The sequence below is a fragment of the Mizuhopecten yessoensis genome, unplaced genomic scaffold (genome assembly GCF_002113885.1).
Source record: "Mizuhopecten yessoensis strain PY_sf001 unplaced genomic scaffold, ASM211388v2 scaffold10839, whole genome shotgun sequence".
NCBI classification, from domain to species: domain Eukaryota; kingdom Metazoa; phylum Mollusca; class Bivalvia; order Pectinida; family Pectinidae; genus Mizuhopecten; species Mizuhopecten yessoensis.
Genome location: NW_018408747.1, coordinates 216,158 through 232,267, shown reverse-complemented (window position 1 = coordinate 232,267; position 16,110 = coordinate 216,158). Strand labels below are relative to the sequence as shown.

Below are 16,110 nucleotides of genomic sequence, written 5' to 3'. Positions count from 1 at the left end.
TAAACCCTGTACTATAAAAGGGTATAAATAACTAAAAACAGAGTAAGGTTTACACCCAATAAGCTTCAGATTATTGATTATTATCAGATAACAAATCAATGGACAACCGGTTAACTTTGCTCAAATCAATAAATGGGAACAGGTTAAAAATGCTTATCGGGTTTTATGTATGTCACTTTGATAATGAATCTAAAGGAGGCTCATCAAACATGCACTTAATCCTTCCACATGTTTTATTTCTATATATCCATCAACCATAGGTTGAATTATGCCATCCGATACACATTTTACCCCCATCAGCATCGATGAGATTCCACATTCTATAAGGGATGGTATGAAAAGAATGGGTTATTTAATATGTAACTACAGGTTCTAAAAGAAGTTCTTGCACGTTTCAGACATCTCATTTGGTTGTTCATATAATCATGACTATAGTTTTTTCCCGTGCTGCCAGTCCTTTATATAAAAGTATTTGTTTACGTTTTAACCTCGACTGTCTGAACATCAACACAAAGAGATTGCAATACGTCAACAGGCATCAATGAGTTCACGGGAATATTCTACGCGACTCCAGGGCTTCAGTGGCTTAGTCGTTAGAGTGTCTGACATATATGATCCCTATCTCTCTACTTCCGGGTCGTTGGTTCGAAACCTACGTGGGGTAGTCGCCAGGTACCGTCCGCAGGTTGGTGTTTTTCTCCGGGTAGTCCGGTTTTCCTCATCCATCAAATCCTGACTCGTCCTCAAATAACCACAGCTGTTAATATGACGTAAATCTCCAACTAAATCAAACCAAAACAAGCGAATCAAGCATTCCTGTTGCGTCTTTAGTAAATGTATTTATTGTTGGTTATATTTATTCTATATTCATTTTTTCCTTCAAAAAATACTAGGTCACTCAAAACCATCCATTCCTTTTGCAATTCAGTGCAGGTTTTCTTTTGGTTTATTTGTTTGTTTTGTTTTTAAAATTGTAACTCCTTCATATATTAAGCAAGTATCCCAATCATGATCTCACAGGGAAATAGGTTATTTCTTTGTGTGATATGAAGGCGGTTTTGATTATGCTCATTAGCATGCCCTGTGTTGTTTTTGTCTCTACCCGAGTTCTCTATGTGAGAACGTGACATTACTTGGATTTGACCTAGATTTACATGGCGGGTGTCGTCGATGAGGCACAAAACGCTTACACCCGGAACACCTGGTCTTTTCTTCTTGATCTTGTAAAAAGGCGTCGATAATTTAAGAGGAATACAAAATACGAGATCAAGAACAAACGCGTTGAACTACTGGTAGAAACTGGATTTGTTTATTGTCAAAAACGTTAAAAAAGAATAGCAAAAAATCCCATGATTCTGCATATTCATCGCTTACACGATGTAACTTGGCATGGGAAGGCTAAATTATTACTTGTCATTGGCATAATAAATATATACTTTATTTAGACTACACCAAAACGAAACAATAATGCTTTTCGATTATGGTAATCACTCTTGTTGGCTCAGAGGGAAGCGCACGGAGGGTCTGAATGTGGCAGGATACACAATGAGAAAACACACGTGGTCTGCCAGGTGACACAATATCTTGTCACATTCGATCGTTGTCATAGACACGTCAATATATAATAATAAAATCACCTTATGAAATATAAAAACAACAAGTACCATAGACGTCACCTACTACAGGTGATAAAGTCTACATTTGTGACATTTTTGTTTCGAGTTCACTCTAAATACAGCGACAAGATATATATGATAACATGTTCTTCTTTATAATTTCTCTTTCCTAAGTTCAGCGTTCAAAAGTTTACCCCACATGGCATTGTAAGGATGAGCGAAGCTAGTTGGCTGCCCATTGCTATCTACCATAGGACGACCTTCGTTCGCCCACTGAAACAGACTGCCCTCTAAATTAACTGCGGTGGGAAAGTCGGGACCGGAAGGAAGTGAACCTGTGGATAAGTAATTAACATGCTTTTAAAGTTTTTTATTTTTTTGCCATGAGGAATTGATTGTTGTTTGCGCTGAGTATAAACCAGAGAGTAACTATCCTCACAGAACCATTGTTAACGCGAACATTTCTAATAGCGAAAATTTCTATGTTTGCAGCATACGCATTCACAACGACATCTAATTCACAAAACAAAAACAAAAATCTAAATGTTAAATTTATAGTCGTGAATAAAATATGGTTAAAAAGTCAACTCTGTCCATTTTGTGTCTCGAAACTATCTCGATTTCCGCCTGGTTGTTTTGTGTAAACAGTGATATACATGTAGTATATAGATATTCTTAAAAAATAAAATGTTTTTGTTTATATTTTTATATATTTCAATTGAACGTTGACGAGAAAAGAAGCCTGGGATATAGTAGACATAGGCTAATGCTTTTAAAGCTATAATTTTACGATGAAAGTGTCAACATTTATCAAATATAACCAGCCATACAGTCAAGTCAGACATAGTTTCTTTACAAACTAATAGAGAATAGCCACCCAGCTGACAGTCAAGTTGATAGACATTTATATAACACTAGCATAGTCTGGTGATTGCGATGATAAACCAAATATATCTCTCCACATCTTTTAGCTTTGTATAACATCTTTGCACTTGAGATAATTTCAGGCAAACAAGCTTCCCTCTGTGATATGACCTTCATCATAAATTCGATAAATAGCATTGCTGGCGGTCGAGTAAGTGTGAATCGCTACCAACAACACATCTCTGTTTTGTCTTAACAATCATTTATACAGTATATCGATTAATTTCCTATTTAAAGGTTGTCTGTGTAGTGATGGACCAGATGTCCAGCAGTTGAATAATGTAGATCAAAACAATAAACAGGTTTGAGTCATAAGTGTCTGCAGGCTGGGCCAACTACGATGTCGTTCAAATCTAGACTTCTTACCTGAGTTTTTCCTGAAGTATTTTTGTAGTTTATCCGCCACTGTTGATGATCTGTATCCAATGGAGCAGTAACACACAATGTCAGTGTTAACCAGACGTTCAACTGAAAGTAAAAACAGCCGTTAACTAACACACAATGTCAGTGTTAACCAGACGTTCAACTGAAACAAAAAACAGCCGTTAACTAACACACGATGTCAGTGTTAACCAGACGTTCAACTAAAACAAAAAACAGCCGTTAACTAACACACAGTGTCAGTGTTAACCAGACGTTCAACTGAAACACAACATAACCGTTAACTAACACACGATGTCAGTGTTGACCAGACGTTCAACTGAAACACAAAATAACCGTTAACTAACACACAATGTCAGTGTTAACTAGACGTTCAACTGAAACAAAACATAGCCATCAAGTAACACACGATGTCAGTGTTAACCAGACGTTCACCTGAAACAAAAAACAACCGTTAACTAACACACAATGTCAGTGTTAACTAGACGTTCAACTGAAACAAAACATAGCCATCAACTAACACACGATGTCAGTGTTAACCAGACGTTAAACAGAAACAAAAAACAACCATTAACTAACACACAGTGTCAGTGTTAACCAGACGTTCAACTGAAACACAAAACAACCGTTAACTAACACACAATGTCAGTGTTAACCAGACGTTCAACTGAAACACAAAATAGCCGTCAATTAACAAAAAAAAACAGTGTTAACCAGACGTTCAACTGAAAAACAAAATAGCCGTTAACTAACAAACAATGTCAGCGTTAACCAGACGTTCAACTGAAAAAAAAGGTAACTAACACACAATGTCAGTGTTAACCAGACGTTCAACTGAAACACAAAATAGCCGTTAACTGACAATGTCAGTGTTAACCAGACGTTCAACTGAAACAAAAAACAACCGTTAACTAACACACAATGTCAGTGTTAACCAGGCGTTCAACTGAAACACAAAATAGCCGTTAACTAGCAAACAATGTCAGCGTTAACCAGACGTTCAACTGAAACACAAAACAGCCGTTAACTAACACACAATGTCAGTGTTAACCAGACGTTCAACTGAAACACAAAATAGCCGTTAACAAACACATAATGTCAGTGTTAACCAGACGTTCAACTGAAACAAAATCAACCGTTAACTAACACACAATGTCAGTGTGAACCAGACGTTCAACTGAAACACAAAACAACCTTTAACTAACGCACGATGTCAGTGTTAACCAGACGTTCAACTGAAACACAAAATAGCCGTTAACTAGCAAACAATGTCAGCGTTAACCAGACGTTCAACTGAAACACAAAATAGCCGTAAACTAACACACAATGTCAGAGTTAACCAGACGTTCAACTGAAACAAAATCAACCGTTAGCTAACACACAATGTCAGTGTGAACCAGACGTTCAACTGAAACACAAAACAACCGTTAACTAACACACAATGTCAGTGTTAACCAGACATTCAACTGAAACACAAAAAAGCCGTTAACTAACACACAATGTCAGTGTTAACCAGACGTTCAACTGAAACAAAAAACAACCGTTAACTAACACACAATGTCAGTTATAACCAGACGTTCAACTGAAACAAAAAACAACCGTTAACTAACAAACAATGTCAGTGTTAACCAGACGTTAAACTGAAACACAAAACAACCGTTAACTAACACACAATGACAGTGTTAACCAGACGTTCAACTGAAACACAAAACAACCGTTAACTAACACACAATGTCAGTGTTAACCAGACGTGCAACTGAAACAAAAAACAACCGTTAACTAACACACAGTGTCAGTTATAACCAGACGTTCAACTGAAACAAAAAACAACCGTAACCTAACACACAATGTCAGTTATAACCAGACGTTCAACTGAAACAAAAAACAACCGGTAACTAACACACAATGTCAGTGTTAACCAGACGTTCAACTCAAACAAAAAAACAACCGTTAACTAACACACGCTGTCAGTGTTAACCAGACGTTCAATTCGAATAAAAAAACCCGTTAACTAACACTCAATGTCAGTGTTAACCAGACATTCAACTGAAACACAAAATAGTCGTTAACTAACACACGATGTCAGTGTTAACCAGACGTTCAACTGAAACACAAAACAACTGTTAACTTACAAACAATGTCAGTGTTAACCAGGCGTTCAACTGAAAAGAAACCCGTTAACTATTACACAATGTCAGTGTTAACCAGATGTTCAACTGAAACACAAAACAACCGTTAACTAACACACAATGTCAGTGTTAACAAGACGTTAAACTGAAACACAAACCAACCGTTAACTAACACACAATGACAGTGTTAACCAGACGTTCAACTGAAACAAAAAACAACCGTTAACTAACAAACAATGTCAGTGTTGACAAGACGTTAAACTGAAACACAAAACAACCGTTAACTAACACACAATGTCAGTGTTAACCAGACGTTCAACTGAAACACAAAACAGCCGTTAACTAACACACGATGTCAGTGTTAACCAGACGTTCAACTGAAACAAAAAACAACCGTTAACTAACACACAATGTCAGTGTTAACCAGACGTTCAACTCGAACAAAAAAAACAACCGTTAACTAACACACGCTGTCAGTGTTAACCAGACGTTCAACTCGAATACAAAAAACCCGTTAACTAACACTCAATGTCAGTGTTAACCAGACATTCAACTCAAACACAAAATAGTCGTCAACTAACACACGATGTCAGTGTTAACCAGACGTTCAACTGAAACAAAAAACAACCGTTAACTAACAAACAATGTCAGTGTTAACCAGGCGTTCAACTGAAAAGAAACCCGTTAACTAATACACAATGTCAGTGTTAAACAGATGTTCAACTGAAACACAAATCAACCGTTAACTAACACACAATGTCAGTGTTAACCAGACGTTTAACTGAAACACAAAATAGCCGTTAACAAACACATAATGTCAGTGTAAACAGACGTTCAACTGAAACAAAATCAACCGTTAACTAACACACAATGTCAGTTATAACCAGACGTTCAACTGAAACAAAATCAACCGTTAACTAACACACAATGTCAGTTATAACCAGACGTTCAACTGAAACAAAAAAACAACCGTTAACTAACACACAATGTCAGTTATAACAAGACGTTCAACTGAAACAAAAAACAACCGTTAACTAACACTCAATGTCAGTATTAACCAGACATTCAACTGAAACACAAAATAGTCGTTAACTAACACACGATTTCAGTGATAACCAGACGTTCAACTGAAACACAAAACAACCGTTAACTTACAAACAATGTCAATGTTTGTAAGTTAACGGTTGTTTTGTGTTTCAGTTGAACGTCTGGTTAACACTGAAACACAAAATAGCCGTTAACTAACACACAATGTCAGTGTTAACCAGACGTTCAACTGAAACACAAAATAGCCGTTAACTAACACATGATGTCAGTGTTAACCACACGTTCAACTGAAACACAAAATAGCCGTTAACTAACACACAATGTCAGGGTTAACCAGACGTTCAACTGAAACCCAAAACAACCGTTAACTTACAAACAATATACACCACACACTCGTTAACTAACACACGCTGTCAGTGTTAACCAGACGTTCAATTCGAATAAAAAAACCCGTTAACTAACACTCAATGTCAGTGTTAACCAGACATTGTGTATTAGTTAACGGGTTTCTTTTCAGTTGAACACCTGGTTAACACTGACATTGTTTGTAAGTTAACGGTTGTTTTGTGTTTCGGTTGAACGTCTGGTTATCACTGAAATCGTGTGTTAGTTAAAGAATTTTTTGTGTTTCAGTTGAATGTCTGGTTGTTTTGTGTTTCAGTTGAACGTTTTGTTAACACTGACATTGTGTGTTAGGGAATGGGTATTTTGTGTTTCAGTTGAACGTGTGGTTAACACATGATGTCAGTGTTAACCACACGTTCAACTGAAACACAAAATACCCATTCCCTAACACACAATGTCAGTGTTAACAAAACGTTCAACTGAAACACAAAACACCCGTTACCTAACACACGATGTCAGTGTTAACAAGACGTTCAACTGAAACACAACATAGCCTTTAACTAACACACAATGTCAGTGTGAACCAGACGTTCAACTGAAACACAACATAGCCATTAACTAACACACAATGGCAGTGTTAACCAGACGTTCAACTAAAACACAAAACAACCGTTAACTAACAAACAATATCAGTGTTAACCAGACGTTCAACTGAGACAGAAAATAACCGTTAACTAACACACAATGTCAGGGTTAACCAGACGTTCAACTGAAACCCAAAATAGCCGTTAACTAACACACAATGTCAGTTTTAACCAGACGTTCAACTGAAACCCAAAACAACCGTTAACTTACAAACAATGTCAGTGTTAACCAGGCGATCAACTGAAACACAAAATAGCCACTAACTAACACACAATGTCAGTGTTAACAAGACGTTCAACTGAAACACAAAAGAGCCATTAACAAACACACAATGTCAGGTTTAACCAGACGTTCAACTGAAACACAACATAGCCGTTAACTAACACACAATGGCAGTGTTAACTAGACGTTCAACTGAAACACAAAAGAGCCATTAACAAACACACAATGTCAGGTTTAACCAGACGTTCAACTGAAACACAACATAGCCTTTAACTAACACACAATGTCAGTGTGAACCAGACGTTCAACTGAAACACAACATAGCCATTAACTAACACACAATGTTAGTGTTAACCAGACATTGTGTATTAGTTAACGGGTTTCTTTTCAGTTGAACACCTGGTTAACACTGACATTGTTTGTTAGTTAATGGCTATTTTGTGTTTCAGTTGATCGCCTGGTTAACACTGACATTGTGTGGTAGTTAATGGCTATTTTGTGTTTCAGTTGATCGCCTGGTTAACACTGACATTGTTTGTAAGGTAACGGTTGTTTTGTGTTTCAGTTTAACGTCTGGTTAACACTGACATTGTGAGTTAGTTAATGGCTATTTTGTGTTTCGGTTGAACGTCTGGTTATCACTGACATCGTGTGTTAGTTAACGACTATTTTGTGTTTCAGTTGAATGTCTGGTTAACACTTACATTGAGTGTTAGCTAACGGGTTTTTTTTATTCGAGTTGAACGTCTGGTTTACACTGACATCGTGTGTTAGTTAACGGCTATTTTGTGTTTCAGTGTTAACCAGACGTTCAACAGAAACAAAAAACAACCGTTAACTAGCACACAGTGTCAGTGTTAACAAGACGTTCAACTGAAACACAAAAAAACCATTAACTAACACACAATGTCAGGGTTAACCAGACGTTCAACTGAAACAAAAACCAACCGCTAACTAACACCCAATGTCAGTGTTAACCAGGCGTTCAACTGAAACACAAAATAGTCGTTAACTAACACACGATGTCAGTGATAACCAGACGTTCAACCGAAACACAAAATAGCCATTAACTAACACACAGTGTCAGTGTTAACCAGACGTTCAACTGAAAAAAACCCGTTAACTAACACACAATGTCAGTGTTAACCAGACGTTCAACTGAAAAACAAAACAGCCGTTAACTAACACACAATGTCAGTGTTAACCAAACGTTCAACTGAAACACAAAACAACCGTTAACTAACACACGATGTCAGTGTTAACCAGACGTTCAACTGGAACAAAAAACCAACCGTTAACTAACACACAATGTCAGGGTTAACCAGACGTTCAACTGAAACACAAAATAGTCGTTAACTAACACACGATGTCAGTGTTATCCAGACGTTCAAGTGAAATACAAAATAGCCGTTAACTAACACACGATGTCAGTGTTAACCAGACGTTCAACTGAAACACAAAACAACCGTTAACTTACAAACAATATCAGTGTTAACCAGACGTTCAACTGAAAAAAACCCGTTAACTTACACACAATGTCAGTGTTAACCAGACGTTCAACTGAAACACAAAACAACCGTTCACTAACACACAATATCAGTGTTAACCAGACGTTCAACTGAAACACAAAATAGCCGTTAACTAACACACAATGTCAGCGTTAACCAGACGTTGAACTGAAACAACAAAAAAACCGTTAACTAACATACAATGTCTCTGTTTGCCCGTCGTTTAATTAAAAGACAAAACAATCGTCAAATGACACACTTTTTCAGCGTTAAACAGGCGTTCACCTGGGAGACAAAACAAAAGGCCTAATTGGCCTTAATCGCTCACCTGGTATTAACTATCACATCTTAAAAGTGGACTTAAATGCAGCTACAGGTAAAATATCAGTGTTTGATTCAAAAGAATCTATTAAAATATTTACCTTTATGACCCCTGTGACCTTGAAAGTCGAATAAGTACATTGTGTTGAACAGACTTTACTGCCCTTCATCACAGCTTGCTTCTCGCCAAATATCATTTCCCTGGCTTTTGGCTATTTATAAGTTCTTGAAAGATTTACATATTTGACTCCAGTGACCGTGAATATAACTCAAGGTCATTCATTTTAAAACATAGTAGATCACATCATGCTATGGGCCAAATATAATCGTTCTGTGCCTTTTGGTTATTCAGAAGAAGTCGCATAAAGGTTTCAAACATATCTGACCCCTGTGAACTTAAATATAAGTCAAGGTCATTCATTTCACAAACTTGGTAGTCTTTCATCCAAGTATGCTACTGGCCATATATCAACATGGTTATTCAGAAGAAGTCGTTTAAAGATTTTAAACATATTTGACCCCAATGTCCTTGAATATGGGTGAATGTCATTTCTTTTAACAACATTGGTAGCCCTTCATTCCAGTTTGCTTCTGGTCAAATATCATCACCTTAGAAATTTGGTTATTGAGAAGAAGTTGTTTAAAGTTAAATATTGACACCGGACAACGGACGGACGACGGACGCCGCGCCACGGCATAAGCTCACTTTGCCCTTCGGGCCAAGATAAAATTTATAAAATAACGATCTTCAATGGGTACCAGGTTTATATTTGATTCATGATACGACTCTAATGTATTTTTACTTCAGCGATCCTCTTTCAAAATTAGATTAAAAAGATCCCTTTTATCAAATGATCCAGTGTATTTTCTTTATTCCATACAATTCTTCTGGTTCCGCCAACTTGGCTCTTTATCTATTTTTAAATTGTGATGTCATTGCAAAAAGTGGAAGTCTGTGACATCGTATCATTGCCATTTTACAATAGCAGTAAGCAGTATTATTTATATGCTAACATTTTGAAGAGAGTCATTGATTATTGAGTCTCGCGGTGAATAAAAATTACAACTAGAAGTGATGACAATGACGTTGTAAACTTCTGACGTCACAACGACATCAGAGTAGCATTAAAATTGCAAAAATATTTGCATGAAATCTTAATAATGTTATAAAATGAAATTTAAATCATTTGTATTTTAAATCGTTTGCTAAAAATATTCTCATCCGAGTCTTCCTAAACACTTTTTGCATAAATATCATATGAAATAGAAACCCATTAAACAATCTATATTCATTCCCGTGTCAACATTTTGTTTAGTACCTGGTTGTAGATGTTCCGGCAACGTCTTCACAATTTCGTTCACTTCCTTGTCGAAATCAACTCTTATTGCCCCTTCCAGGTGGCTGACAGCGTACTCCTCTTCTGGTCGGCAGTCCTGTACGACAATTAGCTAGTATTGATGCATACGTAGAAAAAACATCGTGAATGTCTAAAAATACAAGGTTTATTTGGGCAAGGGTTTAAAAAGATGAATAGCCATCTGAGTTTTTTCCGTCTCCAATCAAAGTTGGCATTGTACCTGTACGTATGACATTAAGTTCTCTACAAAGAAAAGAAAATAGATAAGAAAATAATCAAGGGCATCGCATCGTCCACCTGCCTTTTTTGGAAGTTATGTTGAAACATGTTTACTGGTTTTGGTGAACACAAATCGACATACTTGGCCCCTTTGAACCCAAACCCTCAGTCCGAAGGAGGGTCAGTTGCTTTTATTGTGTAGCCTCTGATCTCCAAACACAGTTAGGTTAAAACGTATCCAATAGTTTGAGAGAATATGCCGTTTAAAACAAATGTTAGCCCCTTTTTACTCCGCCCTTAAGATCCAAGACTAGATCGCCCTTTGATTCCATAACTAAAATCTAAAATCATAGCTAAATATGCTACCACCAGCCCACAATTTAGTTGAAACTGCTCAATAGCTTTGGGAGAACGTAAAGGTAACCACAAGTATTGATGTGGCCTCGTTGCTTATCTTATGCTGGAAACTGGAACAATTTCGAAATATGAACAAAATGGAACCAAATACCAGGATGACGAGTTTCCTTCTGGACCGAGAGTTGCTGGTATCTTGTAGTTGTGGTTCCGAAGAGGAAGTTTTCGTTGTCTGATCTTCATGCGTGATATGATCCTTCATCCAATCACTCAGTGTGACTGTCTGTATATCATTCACTGACCCAAATTTCATTGACATCATAGAAATCACCGCTTTCATTCCAAAGCCTGTTGCCATAGTAGCACAGCTGATGCTCTACTTCCTCCTGTAAGTATCAAGTTATTAATCTCAGTTGGTTTTGACAACACTGTTGTAGTACCCCGTATGTAGTACCCCGTCGTATGGCCATACATTTATACATGTATCACCATACCTATATTATTTCTGATAATTTCTCCCTCGCATAAAATAAATCGAGGACAGATGATTTTAATTATAGTATATTTCCATGAGGCGATGGCAGCTGCCGTCTGCCTTTTAAGCCTAACAAGATATTGAACGTTTATCATCTCCAATATGATTTTGGTTTTAAGCAATTACATGTTAGTAAATAAGAATAGAAAATATCAGTCATGCAAGTCACGTTTCTCCACTATTGGATAGATTTTAGCTATCACACTAAATATGGAGTTATCCATGTAAATATTGGTCACTTCGGGTATACGAAATCTCTTACGGAGGACTGAAAGAGCATTGCGATAACTATGACGTCACGACGAGGAAAGACAATATCATGACATCAGGTTTAACCATGCATACATAATTCATAGTTCTCTTAAAATATGTAGACCTTTTAATAATTTATTGAAAACATTTGTATTGAAATATCATAATTTGAATAAGGAATGAAACAATTTACAAAGCTATCCATCCAATCCTAAATGCATAGAGTGGAATTTTAATGTATCGCAAATTCTATATAAAGGTACCAAGCATTTGGTTTGTAAAGATGTGCCCGGTTTTGATGGTGGAAGAAAGTTTCCCGGAAAAAAACACCGACCTACGGCCAGTATCTAGCGACTGCCCCACGTAGGCCTCGGACCCGCGACCCAATGTTGGAGGGCTAGTGATAGGAGAATGTCAGACGCCTTAACTGCTTGGCCAGCGCGGCTCCTAGTAACCAAGCGTCTACATCTGTACCAATGATTAGCTCATTGCCAGAATACGGTAGTTAGGTGAGATGTTTTAAGGATTGAATCCTGTTCTGTTAAAGTTTATGGGGTATAAACATCAATGGGTTTTGAAACAAATTTTAAGAACTGCTTCGCAGTTTATTTTGAATTTGTCTCAAGACCCTATGAGTGCAAAATCGATAGTTTTGGATATTTTTAAAAATATCGGTTTTGTGAAAGAAGTCTTACACCACAGAAGGTACCGAAGCTTATGATGTCATCACTCACTGTAAGACGTCGTCCTGGTTAAATGAATAACCTGTTTGCATTGATTACAACGAAAAAACCAAACCAATTAAGCTGTAATTTTTTTTTCTTTTTTTCAATTAAAAACCTCTGCCAAAAGAAACCCCAACACTTTATTGAAGTCACGCGGAATGACAGAGTAATCAGGGTGATAATATGCTGATGTATCCATACGCCAACTGAAAAGTTCATTGAAAATAACCTTTAAAATATTTAGTAGGTATATTGAGTCCAAGTTCAGTAGAAATGTAAACATATAATAATAATAATAATAATAATATACAATATTTATATAGCGCCCTATATAATTACTCTAAGGCGCTTTAAAACATATGGATAATAGTAATGGTTATAATTGTGAAAACAACCAACAAAGGCTTGCAATCACTTTTATATATTTAACAAGCAATGTGCACATAATTGCACAAATAAAATAAAAGGCTGGTATTTACATGACGTCTTTGCAAAGATTCTAAAATGCAGACGTGAAGAGGTGAGTTTTTATGTCCCTCTTGAACTTGGCCAGGGTATTTGACTTCCTAATAGCAGATGGTAAGCTATTCCATAACGTAGCCAAAACCCTCCCAAAGCATCTGTTTCCGTAGGTCACAGTACGAGATTTTGGGACACACAACAAAGATTCTGACTCCGACCGCAGTGATCTTGACGGCTGATACAGGGTAACAAGCTCCTGTAGGTACTGAGGAGCTGTTCCATTCAGTGCCTTGTATGTGTATACCAGAATTTTGTACTGCGACCTGTATCGTACAGGTAACCAGTGCAACGAATAAAGCGCAGGTGTGATGTGCTCTCTCTTTCGAGTACGAGTAACTAGCCGTGCTGCAGTGTTCTGAACCCTCTGCAGACGACTAGTTAGTTTGTCAGATATACCACAGAGCAGGGCGTTACCATAATCCAACCGAGAGGTAACAAGTGAATGCACCAAAATCTTGCATGCATCTGCAGTTAGAAACTGCCGAATACAGCCGATGTTCCTGATCTGGTAGTAACAGGATTTGGCAATAGCGTTCACTTGTTTCTCCATGTTCAGAGAACTGTCAAAGTATACCCCTAGGTTTTTAACAGCTGGAACAGTCTCAATAGTTCTGGCACCAACCTTGAGCTGGAGAGCCATTGTTTGCTGACACTTTGGGGAAAAGACGATTAGTTCCGTCTTTTCCTGATTAAGTTTAAGCATGTTGGCGTTCATCCAGATACTGATATCTGTCAGACAAGCTTCCAGACTTTCTGAGACTGTATTCCAACTGTCCTGTGGTTTTATGACCATGTAAATTTGTGTGTCATCAGCATAGCAATGATAGCGAAGGCTATGGCGACGACAAATCTCTCCAATCGGTTTGGAGTACATACAATATTTTCGTGGTCCTAACACCGACCCTTGAGGAACCCCGAAATCTAGTACTTTGTCATGTGAGGTGGCAGATCCGATGGCAACACACTGTCGTCGTTCACTCAGGTATGACTGTATCCAGCATAGTGCGGTATCAGTCACTCCATAAGAGTATTCCAGACGTTTATAAAGTATGCCATGGTCGATGACGTCAAATGCAGCTGACAAGTCCAGCATGACAAGCACCGCTCTGCACTTGTTATCCAATGCAGAAGCTATATCACTATGTACACGTAGGAGGGCCGTCTCAGTAGAGTGTCCCATGCGGTAGGCCGATTGCATGTTGTCATGGAGACTGTTTGCATGGAGATGAACCTCTAAACGCCGGGACACAACCTTCTCCAAGATCTTAGACAGAAAAGGCAGATTTGAAACTGGGCGGTAGTTTTTCAACTCCTCCTTGTCCATTCCAGGCTTTTTTAACAATGGTCTGACATGTGCCTTCTTGAAACATAATGGAACCTTTGACTCAACCAATGATTTATTCATGATTGCGGTAATCAAAGGAAGCAGTGCTTCAAGACATTGCTTTAATAGGTCTGTAGGCAGTGGATCAACCTCACAGGACTTCGATTGCGAGGTCATGATAATGTTGCGCAACTCGTCCTGGGTTGTTGGTGAGAGCTTTGGCAGTGGTTTCCCATCGAATGCAATGTCAGCAGTCATGACAGAGATGTCAATGTCAGCAGAGGTGTTCACTTCAGTAATATTTTTTTCTGATTGAGCTGATTTTATTCAGAAAGTAATTACTGAACTTGCTTGCTAAGTCTTTTTCAGAATTACAGCTTGGTAGGATAATTTCACCTTTCTGTCCCATTAGGTTTTTGGTGAGTCTAAAAAGTTGCCTTTTATCCTTGCAACATTTTTCGATTTTTTCCGCATAATAAGTCTTCTTTGACTGAAAGAGCAGTGAACCAACTAGCCGACATTGCTCTCTATAAATCAGTTGGTGAACGGTTAATTTGGTCCGTCGCCACTGTCTCTCTGATTGTCTACGTTTCTGTTTTTCCACGCGGAGATTTTCATTATACCACGGGGCATTTGGTCTCACAGTTATCACCTTAGTTTGCAGAGGTGCGTGTTTCTCTATAAGGACTTCTATACCAAATGTGTATGTTTCAACAAGATCATCAGCCTGGCCTTCAGTAGATTGAAGGACGGAACAAGACTGAATGTCATCAACATTACATAGATCGTCTAAGTGGAAATTTATATCACCCTTGATAATAATCTCTTGTGGTACAACAACTTGGTGGTATATATGATTATACCAAAATTCATCATATTTCACTAGGAAAACGCATTAAACGTTCTGTTGTGCTGTCCCTTTTTCATTGCTCACCATCCTTATACATTTAAATTCGCGCTGCAACCCACTATATGAACATAACCAGCAGAAAAGCATAGAACAATAGAACCTGTGTGTTTCAATTAAACACATTCCAAAAAAAACTTCCACTGATTACTCCATGGAAATACAAAAAATACATGATAAAAATAGAAAACGACGCATTTAAGAAAAATAGTATCCACGTACGAGGTCCACTCAATAGATTCTGTCACTCGTGTCGGGAATCACATGTATACTTATATAGTTCGACCTTTCTAATACAATCCTTCGACGTATCCCCCCTTAGCAGAAACACACTTTCGCAAACGCACTATAGATAACGTTAACACTGCGCTGTTGTCTCCCCTTGGTATACTGGCAAGCCGCTGGAAGATTGCACAACCAAGAGCACTCCCAGAGGTACACCGTTTCCGAGATAGCATTTGGTGAACAAGTTGGTTTGTCATTCTGTATTACCTTCTCTTGATTTAAAAAACACCTGTTCAATATTGCTTTTGTGGGATGAAGCAATGTCGTGAAATAGCTTGATGCAATTAAACCCTTTAATTTGACGCTTTTTTTGTGTAGAACTTTTCTACAGGCTTCAGAACTTTGTCTCTGTAAAATTTGGCAGGGATAGGTTTCTCTTCCTAACACGGTATCTAAATCACAGGCCCACTAGAATTGGCGCTTTTCATACGCCTTGCAATAACTTCCTTTCTTTATTTCTCGACAACCATTACTTGGTATTAATGCTCCTT

The 16,110-nt window shown here is 37.7% G+C and overlaps 1 protein-coding gene across 3 annotated transcripts in view; it reads right to left on the bottom strand.

Moving 5' to 3' along the window:
• Positions 1 to 1,287: 1,287 nt before the first annotated feature.
• Positions 1,288 to 16,110, bottom strand: part of LOC110462874 — a 32,729-nt gene continuing 17,906 nt past the window's right edge. For 2 of the 3 annotated variants that reach the window (XM_021517106.1, XM_021517108.1), the window contains 4 exons: positions 11,224 to 11,455; positions 10,458 to 10,572; positions 2,907 to 3,008; positions 1,288 to 1,951 (listed from right to left, as the gene is read on the bottom strand). In XM_021517106.1, coding sequence (XP_021372781.1) covers positions 1,770 to 1,951; positions 2,907 to 3,008; positions 10,458 to 10,572; positions 11,224 to 11,427 — 603 coding nt within the window. In that variant the 5' untranslated portion in view covers positions 11,428 to 11,455 and the 3' untranslated portion in view covers positions 1,288 to 1,769. Of the gene's footprint in view, positions 1,952 to 2,906; positions 3,009 to 8,560; positions 8,584 to 10,457; positions 10,573 to 11,223; positions 11,456 to 16,110 lie in introns of all 3 variants that reach the window. The other variant, XM_021517107.1, reaches the window with a different exon arrangement.